The 17,241-nt window shown below is 36.6% G+C and overlaps 1 protein-coding gene across 2 annotated transcripts in view; it reads left to right on the plus strand.

The window, feature by feature from the left end:
- The window catches only part of LOC120593753 (succinate--CoA ligase [GDP-forming] subunit beta, mitochondrial), a 191,976-nt gene that overhangs the window by 141,425 nt on the left and 33,310 nt on the right, over nt 1–17,241 (plus strand). The window contains exon 9 of one of the 2 annotated variants that reach the window (XM_039851664.1): nt 409–1,009. The exons of the other annotated variant lie outside the window; for it this stretch is intronic. Coding sequence (XP_039707598.1) covers nt 409–420 — 12 coding nt within the window. The 3' untranslated portion in view covers nt 421–1,009. Of the gene's footprint in view, nt 1–408; nt 1,010–17,241 lie in introns of those variants that run through there. 2 annotated transcript variants of the gene reach the window in all.

Consider the following 17,241-nt stretch of genomic DNA (forward strand, 5'->3'; position numbering starts at 1 on the left):
AAAGTTGTGAATTTGTTCATTTGTAATTCAGTACCTACAAGGAAAATACCTAAGTTGATTTAAGAGTGTAATATTAAAATTTGTATAGTGATCATATATCTTTATAATAAGGCAAAAAACTAAATGAGATGTTTATAGAAAAATACTGGTGAATTTTTACCTAGCACTTGCAGATGAAAGTACCATGTAATTTCATAGTAATAATACTGATGACAACTTAGTACGAGTCCTGTAGTAATTTAGGCCACACACTTTACTAGTAAATCTTAACATCCTTTGCTACATCTGAACTTCAATCAGTGAAGATTATGAATTGTTATCTTGTTTGGTGATAGGGTTTTGTAAACGACATTCACTGGTGTTTTGCCATCTAGTCTTCTCACTGTTGGTTTACCTTCTCTCTTCCAGTGCATCCTGTAGCATGTAGATGCCTTTCATGATGGCCGAGTCCATCCTCTGTGGTCTCTCCTTTGGTGTCTGCTGCAGGTCACTGCAATATGGGTATCCAGAGAAGGGCTGGTCAGCAGAAACATTAAATTGCTTCAGGTTGTTTGGGACCAGCCACATTTTCTCCTGTAAGAACTAAAACAAAGCAAGGTTTCATTTCTTTTATTGTTTATTTGTTATTAGCAATGGCATTGCATTTAGAAAACTAGGTTATTCTTTTACACTTTTAAACCCTTTGTTCTTAAAATTACCTGAAGCATTTTGCTAAGATTTGAGTTTATTACATGTACTTGTGATGCTCACAGCTAATGTTCATTCTTTGGATTTTATTTTCTGAATTTAGGAAACCAAAAGGAATAGTCTCCAAAGTACCAAATTTGCTAGAATTCCAAGTTTTCAAAAATTTATCTATACTAGAACATATGCATCTCTGACAGCAAATACAGTTTCAGAGACTACTTGTAGGAGATACCAATTTTTTATATACTCATGTTTTAGACAGTATTAATAGAGCTTTACTCTAAAATTCTCTTTTCCACTTTAAAATGACTCTTCTGAAGGAAGAGACCATTAAACTATATTAAATGGTCATTGTAAGTTCTATGTGGTTGTGTGCATATTTGTTCTTAAGTGAGGTTATTTAAGGGGAAAAAGTCATAATTGAGAGGAGTATATAATGTTCTCTTTTCTGTACTGGTTTCTGTGTTAGTTTAAAAAAAAAAAAAACATTACTTTTGAGATTCATTTTCCTTTAAAAAATACCTTCATTAAAGAGTTATTTATATTGACCGGCTTCCTGTTCCTACAACCTTAGAGCCACATATGCATGGACATAATAATAGGCTAAAATAATGTTTATGGTTTTTAACCTATAAGATGATGCATATGCATTCACCCCACTGAGTGTTAAGAGCTGCTTCAATTTGAACTGTGTAGTAATTTTGCATTTTCATTTTCTCTGATTTAGCTGATGTCTATAAATAAAGGCAGCAACTTTCTTTAATAATAAAAAACCCATTATCACAGTGTGGTGGAGATAACATATTATCATTACTACCATTAATAACTGCTGGTGTTAATAATACATATTTTCTGCTTCATCCCAGAGCAACCTGCATTTGAAGCAAAGGATTGAGGTAGATAGTCTTTTAAACTTATTCTCTCAGTGTTTTGTTCAAAAGGAAAATAATTGTTAAAAGATGCTGAAAGCACATTGTTTGGGTCTAAATCAGTATTACAAGGTAGCAAATTGTACCCATGCCAGTGCACTCAGGACTTGCTGAGAATTATAGAGAACAGTAGTCCTGAAACCTTCATCAACTGTAGCTATACCTCCCCCGCAGGGGAGGAGAGAATTACTATAGTTACCTACTCAAGCAAATATATAGACATACGAATGAGAGAAAAGCCATTATAGGGTTGACCTTGAATCTTCTCTACTTTATTTGGAAATACAAGTAAATCATTCAAGGATTTATATATTTAACTATTATTTGGTAACTCAGACCCACCTAACAACTGAGGGGACGCACAAAGATTGCATATTTGAGAAGAATATAACATATGAATTTAGACTTGGCCCAGCCCCTCCTGTATATAGTTCCCTTGCCCACTTATTTGGAATAGAAAGAGGAAAGAAATAAAGCCTTTGCCTCTCACCCTGCCACCTGACATGCATGTGCACATATATACAAAAATTAATAAATGAAATTAAATTTTTTAATGAAACATTTACTTTGTATTCTGATGTGTCCATCATAACCCCTCTTCCCAATCAGTATAAAATTTCAGTGCTGGCCTTTTCCTTCTCTCATCCCAAGTGTTCAGAAATAATTCGATATCTCTTTCTGTTTGGTACTCTGTATGGAATTTTATATTGAACTTATTTTAGCTCTATCTCATTTCATGATTATATAAAGCAGCAGTAATGATCATCATCTTTTGTGCATGTGTGTACTATTTTACTTTTCAAAGACGCTTATAACTAATTATTTTATTTGATCAATTTGCATATGTAGCAGTTATTCTCACTTTAATGATTTGGGGATGCATAATCAGCACTGCTGAGATCCATGTCCCCCCATTTATTTTGTCAGCCTCTATGTCTGTGTTGGCATCTTGGGTTTGCTCTTATTGCTCAAATAGACAGACTTCCCATAAGTATAGAAAACTTTTTTCTTTACAATTTTTTTTTTTTATGGACAGAAATTAATTAAACCAGCAAGTAGACAGTTAAAAAGATATATTTTGTAGATGGTTGTATAGAGCTAGACTTAACTGAGTATCTCACTGCAAATTAGTTCCTTTTTCAATAAATCCTGTACCTCACAATCCCTGACTTAATATGACCCTTGTTTCATCTTCAGACCTTAAATTTAATTTACCCAATCTTTGGATTTATTAGTAATTCCCTGGGAAACTATCTGTCTCTCTGGGTGTTTGAGCAATTTGTTTAATCAGCTAATGTGTTAGACTCAGTCCACCTCACTACCTAGTTTTTACTTACATGTCAGTTCTCCTGAGGAAGAAATAGCCTTTCTTCTCAACACAGTGGCTAAAAAAAGAAAGGTCACTCAATAACTTGATTCCAGGCCACCTTCTCCTCTCTTCTGCAATTGGAAAAGATTCGTTTCTCTCGACACCTGCTTTTCCTCACCAACTTTTTATTGCTGAGAGGGCATCGTCCGAAGTTTTTTTAACTGAATAAAATTAGTCATTTTCAGGCAATTTCAGCAGATTGGGCCACAACTGGTGAATTGAATAAGAAAATAAACTTAAAAGTAACACTCCGGCTAAATATTTTAAACTCATAAATACAGGTTTGGGGAAGCATATGAAGTGCTTTCTCTTGAGGTCCAACTCCCAGGCCTCAAATCTGTACTGGTCCATGGCCTGTTAGCAACTGGACCACACAGCAGGAGGTGGGTAGCAGCAGGTGGGTGAGCAAAGCTTCATTTGTATTTGCAGCTGCTCCCCAGCACTAGCATCACCGGTGGCCTCAGCTCTACCTCAGACCATCAGGCATTAGATTCTAATAGAAGCTCTGGTCCCTGGTGCCAAAAAGTTTGGGGCCCACTGCCCTATAGCAATGTCCTAGGCACTGGGATATGGCATTTACTATGACTGATTGCTGTGTATAAAGAGCTCTCAATTAGTACACCAGGCAGCCAGTTACAACTTTAATAAACAAATTTAATTTTAAAAGAAGTTTAATAAATAAAAATGACTAGCAATCCAGTGTTACCAGATTTAAAAGTAAAGATGTTGCTTCATCTGTGAAGGGTATAATTGAATAGGTAGGTAGCCCCCAGGTGGTCTTCCACTGTTAAATCTGGCCCCTGCTTCAGCACCTTTTCACAGATGAAAAATGCAGTTGGGACAAAGGGAGTCTGAGTAGACCATTCATCATCCCTTCTTGCTGTTCTTAAGGTCAGTTGCCCTCAATGTACCACTCAGGGAGAGCAAACGTGGTTTCCAGTGCTCAACCAAACCACCAGTTGATGACCCCTAAGTGATTATTTGTTTATGCTTAATTTCGGTTTGAAGGTTGAACTGACTTTTCCTACCGAGTTGGTAGAAAAAGTCAGTTGACCGCATTAATTCCAGGCATAAAATTTGCTCAAAGGAAGGGTCCTGGCCAATTGCTTTCTTGATAACAACGCACTTCTGAAGCCACGCATTTGTGTCCATGAACAATAAAGGAAGTCTCGGTCTAGACTGGTGGCCTGGTTTCTGCTGTTAACTCTCCTGTCAGGGCCTCATCTCAAAACATGATCCACAGCAATACATTCTGTTTCACATGTGAATTGGTGGACTACTTATAAAGGAAAATAATTTTTGCTAAAAAGAGAAGAGCACTAAAAACTTATCTTTGATGTAGGTGGCTGGAATCGTTACTAAGTTTCACAGTATTATTTAGAGAAAAACTATTCCATTTCTCTGATAATAGACAAAACCTCTTGGCCAATCTTATTAGAATAAAGCCAATAAGCAGGTGGAGATCCTATTAAGAATTACATCCCTAATGTCATTTTATTATTTTTATGTGTTTAAAGTAGGCAAATGATCCTTGGTCAAGTAGACATCTCTTGCTGCCTATTTTAAATAAAAGCACTACATCGAACTAAAATGTTTCTGCACAACAAAAGAAATCATCAACATCATGAAAAGGAAACCTAATGGGAGAAAATATTTGCAAATCATGTACCTGATAAGGGGTTGATATCTAAAATATCTAAAATATATAAAGAACTCATACAGCTCAACAACAACAACAAAAAGCACAATTCAATTAAAAAATGTGCAGAAGATCTGAATAGACTTTTTTCCAAAGAAGACAGATGGCCGACAGGTACATGAAAAGATGCTCAACATCACTAATCATCAGGGAAATGTAAATCAAAACCACAATGAGATATCACCTCATGCCTGTTAGAATGGCTATTATCAAATGATAAGACATAACAAATGTTGGTGAGGATATGGATAAAAGGGAACCCTTGTGCACTGTTTGTGGTAATGTAAATTGGTGCAGCCACTATGGAAAGTAGTATGGAGATTCCTCAAAAAATTAAGAGTAGAAATGCCATATGACTTAGCAATTCCACTTCTGGCATTTATCTGAAGAAAACAAAAACACTAATTTGAAAATATGACTGCACCCTCATGTACATTGCAGCATTATTTATAATAGCCAAGATATGGGAGCAACATATGTGTTTATTAATGAATGGATGGACATATGTATATAGAATAGAATATTATTCACCCATAAAAAATAATGAAATCTTGCCATTTGTTACAATACAGATGGACCTCAAGGACATTATGCTAAGCGGGATAAGTCAGTCATATTATATGATCTCTCTTATATATGGAATCTAAAAACAAAGAAGGTCATAGATAAAGAGAACAGATTGCCGGTTGCCAGAGGCAGGTGGTGGAGAGTGGGTAAAATGGATGAAGGGGGTCAAAGGTACAAAGTTCCAGTTATAAAATAAATATAAATATGGGATGTACCATACAGCATGGTGACTATAGTTAATAATACTATATTGAGTATTTGAAAGTTGCTAAACGAGATCTTAAAAGTTTTCATCACAAGAAAACAATTTTGTAACTGTTGATGATGTAAAATACACATGGTGATTACTTCACAATATATATTCAAAATATTGAATCATTATATTTTGTATCTGAAACTAATGCAATGTCATATGACAATTGTAGGGGAGGAACAAACTTTCCTCTATCCCCAGGGTTCTTTTGGCTGGTCGAATAATCGAAGATTTGAGACAAATCTGCAAGAGAAAATAACCACATTTAATACATACATATGTATGGGAACCCCACATACATGAGAGAGTCAGAGACCCCCCCCACCATATGCACAGGAGGTTCAGAAACAGAAAGGGAAAATGGATAGATAAGACATGCTGAGCTAGAGATGAGGTAAGGTACCTTGGGGCTTCAGAAGGTCAGTAGAAGGAAAGCATATTTTTAGTAATTATTAATTTTTCCTGCCATGTAGATGGGTAAAAAGTCATTTCTGGTAATAACTCTTAATGGGCCAGGCTCCTAATTTAAATTCTTCTGGATAGTTAAGGCAGGGGTCAGAAGTTTCTCGAGCCCACAGGGTCTTGGTTACCTTTAGCTCAAAATAATTCTCATACCACTGAGGCACATGTTGAGATGACTTATTCTGAACCCCCACACAGTTATACCTCAATTTTTTTTAAAGTCCTAACTGTAAAGTATACTCTCTGTCACAGCGTTTCCCTTCAATCTCAGATTTAGCAACACTTTTTATAACAAATAATTTCTAAGGCCTCTTTAATAGCCTGTTTTGTTATCTATTGCAGTGAAACAAACCATCCCCAAAATAAATAAATAAACAAACAAAATACAACAGCAAAGAATTTCTTGATATTAATTAATCTAGTATTTATAAATGAGGCATTTTGTTGCTGGAGAAAAGTTTGTTTCTTTAAATGTGTTAAGTATATTCTTCTCAGTCTTATTTCAGTAAATTTTTACTCAGCAAATCTTTTTCTTAGAGTGTGCAAAAGTAAATTTCAGATAATTCCTCATCTATATTCTGAACAAATGGAGTTCAAGATAAGAAATTTTAGCTGTTTGTCCAAAGAGACTTTATTAAGCTTTTGAGTAATAATCAGAGCATTCTTTCAGCTAACAAGTCCTTCTTTTATGTCTATTTATTTTCTGTCTAATTTTTTTTGTAATTGTGCAAACCAACCTTAATGACCCCATGCACTAATATGACACTGGGTTTTATAAGTAGTGAAATAATAGTGATGATGGGTTTTTTGTTATTTGTTTCCTTGCTTGTTTATTTTTTGTTTTTTTGTTTTTTAGCTCAGGAAAACATACTATAACATACTAAAATTTGACAGTCTTTTGTTCTTGTCTAACCTCTTGGAGTAAACTCTATAACATTCTCCACTACCCTCAAGTACAGAATCTTTTACATGACAGTTGTGTCTTACTTATTAAAGTGAATCAACTAGTAACTGTTGTGTTCTGTATTACAAGAAGGTAGGATCTTCCTGAGCTGGAATTCTTTTCAAAATGTACTTTAGAACTTATGGTAACATTTTATAGATCTCAATTTGAGATTTTTTTTTTAAATTTTAGATTGGCAGAAACCTCAGTAGCCCTAATGTTAAGCAGTACCATAGTGTCTACTATAGATTTACTTCACTTTCCAAGGTTCCTGATATTAATTAACACACTTAAAATATAAGTGTGACTCAGTCCGCTGACAGTAACTAGATTATATTCTGTGTTCCTAGAATGATGCAAAGTGTAAGAAGGCAATACCAAATAAGAATAGGAAACTCTTTACCCTGTAATTAGAAACACAAGTTAAATCAATCCATAAGTCAATTAGAAAACCATGAATCATAGTAATCTTATATGGCATTGAATTTAAAGCTAACAGAACTCTCAGTCAGATGTGAAATGATTGTCTGAGTAAAAGTAAGGAGGAAGGAGAGGTGATTGTGGCTCGAAGATCTTGGATGTGCCAGTTTTCAGAGACAGGAGAATACTTGAATGGATAGAAAAGAAAGAGTAACCTCTTAGCCTAGATGATCAAGCAGAACAGGCTAGTAAAGAGATTGTTCAGACTGGGAAAAAAGTGGCATGATGAGTGAGAATGGGCCAAATCATGGAGGCCAAGGAAAGCTGTTTTCACTTCACTGTGCATTGTTGCACTGAAGCAGGATTCATTTGGAGTTATAGTCAAACAACAAGAGTAGTGATAATGGTGGTGATGGTGCTGGTGGTGGTGTTGGTGGTAGTGGCGTTGATATTAGTAATGGCCAACCATTATTGAGCACTTTATATGTGCCAGGCTCTTGTACTTTGTGTGGATTATTGTACCTGAAGACATTATTATCATCATCATCATCATCATCATCATCATCAATCTATTTTACAGCCAAGGAAAGAAGGCTTGGAAGAGGTTCTTAACTCACCCAAGACCACAGAGCTAATATGATATAAAGCCAGAATTTGACACCAGGCAATTTTATACCATGGTCCACATCCTTAAACACTTCCCATTATTATCTCTGGGCAATAAATATCTGCAGTTAAGAGGCACCATCCTACATTTTTTGAAGGGACATTGATAACTGGAATCCATTCACAGGAGAATAATTGGGATGATAAAGAATCCTTGAATCCCTATAAACAGAGAAGAAACATGAATCAGGTTTGTGAGAAAGGGGAAAAAATGATAAATGTGGCCTTATATGCCCCTTTGTTCTCCGCTTTTCCAGTCTCAGTGAGCTGAATTCCTTGCCATTGTATAATGTAGAGATTGAGGACTTAATGTATAAATGTTTAAGGGAATTAAAAGATTATCCAAGATGGATGGAACTGTGTTTACCAGTGACAAAAGAGTTCCTAAGAGATGTCATTCATTTGTCTTTTTTTGAAGGAGACATCACTTGTTTATATATTCCACTAAAGCAATTCTTGAAAATTTATTACATAGAAGACAAAATCATGATATCTGTCAATTTCTGCAGTTGATTGTGAGTCAAACACGCAGGTTTCTTTATAGCTTTCAAGAAGTGGAGGAAGAGGAGAAGCTGGTGTATAGTTAGTGTTAATGTTAGTCCCACTGTTGGTCAGAACTTAAACAACAGAAATACAGTGTTTCTTCTGTTCTAGAATCCTAGCTATAGTAAGATACAGCACTGTTTACTAATGGTCTTTCAGGGGCAAAACCTCCTTTAGTAAAGGAAGACATCCCTTCTAAGATGAATTCTAATGTTAAGAATTTAAAACCTCTAAAACTTTTTATCCTAGAGTAGAATATATAAGAAGGAAGTTCTGCCCCTTTCTTTATGAAATCTTTTTTTGGGGTGGGGTGGAGGGAGTTAGATGAAACCAGGTACATTTTGGCAAAGGCAACATGATTTATGGACATTTGGGTTCTAAGAGGTAATGGAGGAATGAGGAAGACAGAATCAAAGACCAGGCATAAAAAGGGCCAAATGAAATTAGTGGATATAAGGAGGAGGAAAATCTAGTGTCTGGAGTTAGGTACTCATACTCATTTAACCTAACTTCTAATGGAAGCTGTATGAAGTCATTCTTTAGGGTATACCCTTTAACCATCTTCAGATAAGATCAGATTAGCTTTGACAGCCCAACCCAAGGAAATCCAGCTTTGTCAGCCTAATAAATCTGTCTTCCAAGTAAAGGGCCATATCATCCTACCTCCCATTCTCAATTCTGGAGGCTGCAGCCTAATGTAGTGGTGTCTTTGTGAACTTCTGACTGTTGACCATCCCTCTTGATGTAGATGAAGTTTTTTAGTGTAAACTCTACAGGTGTTCTATCTGTCAGTTGTCCACTCTTTAATAAGAGGTGCAGACATTAATGGGTCATCTCCTCATAGATATTATGAGGAGATATTATGAGGATATTATGCGGTCATCTCCTCATAGATATTATCCTAAGTGGGTGGTGAAGTAGCTATTAAGTGGGAATTTTACCATTGATACAGAGATATTTTTAGTTGCCCTTTGGCAACTCTAGATTAAGTTCACCACTGCCTTATAAAATCAGTAAAGGCAGACTGTGACTTTCTGGTCACCAACTTGCTCATTTCAACCCAGTGCTAGGTACATTGTAGAATCTTAGAAATTTTTATTAAATGTTCTTTGGTGTAATATCCCTGTCTTACTTTATTGCTCTCACAGCTAGTTAAGGTAAAAACAAACAAACGAAAAAATCTTTAAGGTTTAGTCTGAGAATCAGGTAGAGCTGATAGACAACCACTCCTGTTTTGCATTTACTTAGCTTATTTGAGTGAACTTCCCTGCCATGAAGAAATGTACATGCATTTAGGCTGATTAATGTGCAAATCTTTATTGCTTTAATTCTAAGAATTGGAAATGTTTCTCATTGAAATAGCTCCTCAACATAACACAAAACAGGCTTTTTAAGAGCCCATTTTAATTATTTTTCCAGTCCAGTTTATGCCAAAAGAAGCAATTCAGTTCTTCTAACAATGTCTCTGTGTACTCTAATTAAACTCTTCCAATTTGCAATTATTTTTCTCAATATTCATTTATCCATGAAAGTCAAATTTGGCCTAGAAATGTAGTAGTGGATGACAAAACATTGAGTTGCTAATCCCCATTCTCCCAGTGAATATTACTTTATTGTCTCTCCTTTTTGTAGTACTGCTAAAAAGTTTATGTAAACGTATCACAGTGGAATAAAAGCAACAGCCTGGGGCTGTTCACTGCGATTGGCACATATTACTTGATTATACATTTAGTACATTTGTGTAGGAATGTTTCTGTGGGATTTCCGAAACAGATGAGGCAATCGAGGCCATGGGAGATGAGGAGATGTTTCCAAAGTCCCATATGTGATTCTGGCAGAGTAAAGACACACGCCTCCCACCTGACGACTAGTGAAATGTCGTTGTGCTTGCTTCATTGCTTGTTTGTTTTTTTTTCTGAAAGAAGAATATTTTAGGAAATACAGGAGGCTTACTTTTAGCATAACATGTCAGCAGTCATGTTGTGCTATAGTTTTGAAGTCTGGGGCACCCTTGAGGAGACAGGGCAGCGGGGCTCTGAATGTAGTGGGCATTCTACCATGTTGGGTAGCAGTTTGGGCTTTATGGTCAGATTGACCTGGATCGAAATTCCATTGTGGACATCAAGCAGCTGTAGAATCTTAGGCAAGTTTTTAATCTCCATGCCCTCCAATGTCAACAATTGCACTTGTGAGGGTGAAAGGAATAACACCCATGGATGTGCTTAGCTGACACCTGACACAGAGCCATGCCCTTAACAAAAAGTTAACTATTCTTAGATGTTACATGTTTACCTGAGTTATGGTTATTGACAAACTGATATGTGCCTGAGGGTGAAACCAGACTTACTTCCATGGATCCGGAAGAGGTGATGGCCATGTTTCTTATTAATCTCTAGGCAGAGCACACAGTAAGCAGGCATATGTATGTATATTTCTTTGTTCGTTTGGTTTTTACGATATCCTGCCTAAAGGAAGATTCTTTTCTGAAATATAACAAGAACTCTATAGCATATATCTAGGTCATATTATAGGAGACTAGTAGTATCACCGTAGGAGACCACTTAGGTTCCCCTTATTGAAGGAATTAGCAGAGAAAGATCAGTCATTTTACTTTGTGGTGCATGGACAATAGCAAGAAAATATTTTACTTTTCCTACCATATCCTGCATTCATGGTTGATAATATCCCTCCCACTTTTTTTTTTTTTTTGCTCATTCTCTCACCTCTCCTAAAGCTAGAGATCACAAACTTTAATTTGCCAGTAGACAGTTTAATTTATTTTGGAAAACATTGTTCTAGACTATTATCTTCCTCACTTCTACCATTTATGGTACATTGCACTTTTGTAAAAGAAAATCTCACACAGTTTTTAGGTCAGTTCATTTCAGTAAGATCAGTCTGTTGCCTTGCATGCTTTCTAGGCAAGATGCCCCAGTTGTGCAAGTGCCTGACCTTCCATTGAATTGTAAATAATCTCCTTGGAATAAACTTAATTCTGTTTTCCTTTTTGTACCCCACTGCATTTTCCCCATTTTTCTTCTGAATTTAGGATGTCAAGCAGGTACTTCATACCTTGCAAACAAATTACTTTCTGAGTGGTAATAATAGTAAATCATGCTAATTGGTTCTCTCAATTAGCACTCAAACCATCCCTGCCTTCTAAGTGTCTTTCATGTTTCCCTCTACCTTTTCTTAATCATCTTAGAGAAATACATGCCTCTGTGAAATGATTACAGGGTCAGTAGCTCTAGATTTGTCTCCTCTGATCATGCATCTTTGCTTTCTAAACTTTTTTCTTCCACATCAGTTATCCTTTTTTTTGTTCCTGATATTGATTATCCACTCTGTGAATCATATCAGTAATGGTTTTTAAATCATTGTAAATTAGTTTGATCATACCTTTAGAAGTTGAGGATCAACTCAACATATATTTATCTTCTCATTAACCTATGGGAGAAAATGTTCCCCATATAAGACTTCTATAAAAACAGTCACTAAGATTTGAGTTTGAATTATTTGTTTCCTTTGGCCTTACCAGCTATATTAAAAACATATCTGTAAGGAAACCTTGACTTAAAGAAGCATAATATCTAGTAAAGTTATAGTTCAGCCACATTTCTCAGAGCCAGAGGCAGATAGTTGGGTGGTCTGATTCACATGTAGTTTGGAGGCCAAGTCCTTACTAATGAATAAGCAGAAATGCAGGCAAATTGAAAGGAGTGGAAAAGTCTTTCAGAAGAGACCTAGGTAACCACTGATCTGGTGTTACAGCTTGGAGTATGGTTCGGTGTTTCTTCACGATATTAAAGACATGTGATTTAGAGCTATTTTAATTTGTTTTCCTAAATAGGCTATAAATAGAAATTCCATAGCTAATTCGAATAGGATGCCAGCTTCCATTCATGATAGTAACAAGGTTAAAAGCCTCTTGGGCCCTGGGCCTGCACAATCCCTGATACATAGTGAGTAGGGTTCAGTGCCAGAGAATAGCTGACTAAATTATGCTTTTTCTGTACTGGAAAGCAAGCGACCTGGAAAGTTGAGTGGCACAACACAGTATTCTGTCTCTGGCTTTTTAATGTGCAAACTTTTTTTAAATGTGCATAGAGGGCACACACTATTTAAAAGAATGCAAAATCAGGAGAGTACTATCACTTGAATATGTTTTCCATAGCATTTACCTATGTGCCTTTATTCTCAACTAGATCTTTCCCTTTGGAGCAGGAGCTTTCTCTCAATGCTCTTTATTATCCTAGAGTACCAGGAAAGATCCAGGCCATTTGTGCCTATCCTATGAGGAACAATTGAAGGTACAAGGATGCCCTGCTATATAGAGGTGGCAATTTACTCAGAATAGTGGGCTTTAGGAGAAGAGGTGTGAACAGCAGGAGAGATTGTTCACTGGAAGTAGGGGGCTTCAAATTTCAAAGTCTGCCACCTCCAGGACTCTTTGTTCTACTGTGGATAGGAAGAGAGGGGTCTCAAGGTTAACTTTTGGCACTAATCATGTTTCGGTCAGAGAAAGAAAAAGTTAGGGACACAAGATAGATCCTGTCCTCACTGCCACATGGAATAGGAATTCACCTTTTCATGGAAGCAGCTTGGTGTAGCAGTTAAAATTTTGTAGGCAGACAAACCTGTGCTAAAACCTTAGTCATACCACTAACAAGCTGCAGTTCCTTGCAAGCTACATCACCACTCTGAGCCCCAATTCTCCTGTCTCTAAAAACGGTGGTAATAAATTAAACCTCATAGGAGTTTGGTAAAGAGTGGATGACATTTGTTAAGTAAACAGTGCTTAGTCATAATAGCTATCAATTCCCAAGTACTTATACTTTGCCAGGTACTGGGCTCAGTGTTTTTCTTGAATTATTTCATTTAATCCTGGCACCAACCCTGCGAAGTAGGTACCATTGTTATCCCCATTTTACTGATAATGAAACTAAGACCCAAATAAGTTACCTTATTCACATAGCTAGTATCTGTTAGAGGCACCACCTGCGGATCAGAGGTCCAAATCAGAACCTCATGGGTGGAATTTTACAGTTCCTCAAAGTCGGGATCATGTGTTATTTATCTTTGTCTCTTGCGTCCTATTTTGACCTCAAGAACCAGAACAGCATTTTGTTGTGTGTTAGATGAGGTCCCTCAATATAAGGATTAAAGAATAACTTTCAAACAGTTATAGCCTTGACCATGGAATGTAGCACCTTGTAAAAGAGGAAGCTCCCTGCCTTTGAAAGTGTTCAAGCTGCGGCTGGCTGACCTCTCAGGTCCTGTCCGGCTCTAAGATTTCATGGTTCATTAATCTCCTCAGCATGCCCACGTTACATAAGGTGCCTTTCTCTGTTAGAGGAGAGGGGAAAATGTACCTGTGGGTTATGTGTGAAATTGTTCAGCCTTCACTTGTACAAGGTAAAATTCTATCAACTATTGTCTAACTTTACAAAAGAATCAGATTTTTATTTCTACTTCTATTTTGAGTTTTGAGAACCTGGTTCAGTTCCTTGTTAAAAAGTATTGTAAGCATCATGTAGCACCATTATTAAGAAATATATAATATGAACATAGCGCTAGATGAATTTATGTGAGTTATTCCATGTGTGAGAATGAACCATTTGGTACTTGTTCTTAATAAAATTATTTAAGTGAAGGAAATCGCAAATATACAGGTTTTCCAGCCTTTTTCAAAATTCTTTGCATTGTCTTGGCAATAATGATTGTCCTGAAAATGAAATTATTGTGGCACTCTCTAGGTATTATAGACCTTTAATTATTTTTCTAATGTCCTTAACAAACCCAATATTTATGGAAAAGCTTACAACTAAACCAAGTATTTTGAAAATTTATGCTTACATAGGTGAAACATCAGACATTATATGGTAGTGCTGTTTTTTTTTTTCCTGGAGACAAGCATTCTCTTTGTTTCTGTATTTTATGACTCATCCTTTCTTAACTCATCTTCCTTATCCTTTGAAACTTCTTCAGAGAATCAGAAAACTTTCTTTATCATTTTTTTCCCCCCCTAATTCACAAGAGTTCCACTTCTACATGGAAGAAAAAAGTGTTACTTTTTCCACAGGGATTGTTTCTAAATGCCTTCTTTTTTGCTGAATTACACTGGCCTCTAGTGGATACCTGTCACAATTATGTTTTATATTGATCTTGTCTTATTGTAACATTCTACCACATATTTTAATAATTTTCAAAAATCTTCATTAAGTAGCACAGTCAGAATTGTCAGGGGTTTCAAGTAGAATTCATCATGAAATTGATTAAACTTTATGTGGATTATTACCATACTTACCAGTGTACTTAACAGATTTATATTATTTCCTAGAATTTTTTAACATGGAGTTGTGATGTTAGTTCCACAGTACTTCTCATTTAACGCATGTACTTAAGGTATATATGAAACAGATCTTTTTAGAAAACAACCCAAATGTTCTTCTCAGAGAAATAAGATATTAATGTGATATCAAATTCTCTCATATTTGTAAAGCAAAAAATAGCTAATATGATCCAAAGTAACATATCAGAGTGGAATATTTCCACATTTAAAATTTAAGAAAATCATTGTTTTACAAAATATAAGTCCATGTCACTTTCTAATACTTGGAGTTTAGTATATTTTAATATGGCAAACAAGTATAGTCTTAATTCTAATTTATAGTCAGTAAATAGTAAAATTATATTCATGTTTATTTGGTGATCTGCCATAAATTCAAATGTTAAATATGTCCAATTGAAAGAATTCAATTTTATCATATTTTTAATCAAACTATGTACTTAAACCCTTATGAACTCTATTCTTGACAACCAGTGAGCCAATTGAACTTCTAATTATTTGATAAATGACACCTGGGTTTTATTTATAGGGTGGTTCTGCCTCAGGGTCCTGCATGAGGTTGCAATCAAGAAGTAAGCCAAGGTTTACTGTCATCTGAAGACTTGATTGATTGGAGCTGGAGCAAGGGTTCTCGACCCTGGGCCACAGGCCAGTAGTGGACCATGGCCTGTTAAGACCCAGCTGCACAGCAGGAGGTGAGCGGCAGGCTGGTGAGCAAAGCTTCATATGTTTTTACAGCCGCTCCCTAGCACTAGCATCACCTTAGCTCCACCTCACACCATCAAGCATTAGATTCTCAGGAGCACCAGTCCCTAGTGCCAAAAAGGTTGGGGACCGCTGGGCTGGAGGATCCTCTTCCAAGATGGCTCACTCACATGGCTGTTCACAAGAGGCTTCAGTTCCTTAATAGATAAAACCCACAGTTGTGCTTCTTGAGTTTCCTTATGACAGGGCAGTTGGTTTCCCACAGGTTGAGTGATCTGAGAGACAGAGCAGAGAAGATTAAATGCCTTTTATAACCTATGTTCAGAAGTTACATGTGGCCACTTCCATCATATTCTTTTCACTCAAAGGGAATCACTAAGTCCAGTCCACACTTAAGAAGAGGAAAATTAAGCTCTACTTAATGTTGAAGGGAAGAACATATGTGGACATATTTTAAAACCACCATGGGAGTTTAATTTACATGGAGGAATTTGTCTCTTCATGTTAGATTTATATGTATAGAAAAGATATTTCAGGCTACATCAAGGACTTGAGCCAAGGCATGCCAATGGGGTGACTGAAGGTGTTATGGTGAAGGAGTATAGGGTAGGAAGTATGGCATAGTTGGATCTCTCTCTAAAGGTATGACCTTGAGAAAACCACCTAGCACTTCTCTGCCATCTGTAGAATAGGGAAAACATTGCTTTCTGCACAGGATTATAGTGAGAGGTAAGTCAGTTAGCACGTATGAAATACTTAGAAAAGTGCCTGGCATCTAAAAAGTGATCAATAACATTCTAGCATTAGCATTATTGTCACTGTATGTAGATTCATGCTCTAACTCTTCATTCTCTTCTTCAGCCTAAGGAACCCTGCTTGGATCTCCTCTTCAGACTTATGTGATTTTTTCCTCTTCATAGCCTTTCTCTACATCTCTTCATTCACAGATGCAACAGTTTTCCACCAAAATATTTCATTATGTGCAGAGATTTTTTCAAATTCTTTGGAATAGAGGGAGAAGTCAGAACACTGTGGAGAGGGTGGTGGCAGCATCAGGAGAGAAGTGTACTGGCTTGGAAAGCACTGTCCAGGGTGCTGACACATCTGGCTGGAGAGGCAGCTGCAACCGTAAAGCACTGAGGTCAGATGTAGTTCTCAAATAGGTTGTGACTGGTAAGCTCAGTGTTTCCCAAAATCCAGACTTCTGGCTTTTGTAAAGTGAAACAGTCTGGGCATACGAGGCTCACATTCCCATGGCAACAATTAAAAGGATTATATAGCTGCAGCACTTTTAGAAAAGGCATATTTTTCCCGGTATGTCAAAGTATTTTCTATTGTCTTAATCCAGGCCCCTCTTTACTCACCTGCCTGGCTCTTGAGGGCATTGAGTCCAAGAGCCCACTCTCCAATTAAAGACCAGCACTCTGCAGTTTAGTTAGTCGGTGTCATCTCCCGTAAGAAGTACTTCCACCTTCAAGGTACCTCATCCATTTTTGAAGACTGCCACGGAACTGCAGCATTAAACTATGCTGGGATTCCTGTCCTCAAACTTGTCTGGGCAGAGATTACAATCTTCTTACCTAGTTGATAAGAACTTTGGCGTGTAGTCAGATGATAGTGTATGAAAGGAAACTTTATAGATCACAGTC

Source organism: Pteropus medius, unplaced genomic scaffold (assembly GCF_902729225.1).
Source record: "Pteropus medius unplaced genomic scaffold, Ma_sr-lr_union100, whole genome shotgun sequence".
Classification (NCBI taxonomy): domain Eukaryota; kingdom Metazoa; phylum Chordata; class Mammalia; order Chiroptera; family Pteropodidae; genus Pteropus; species Pteropus medius.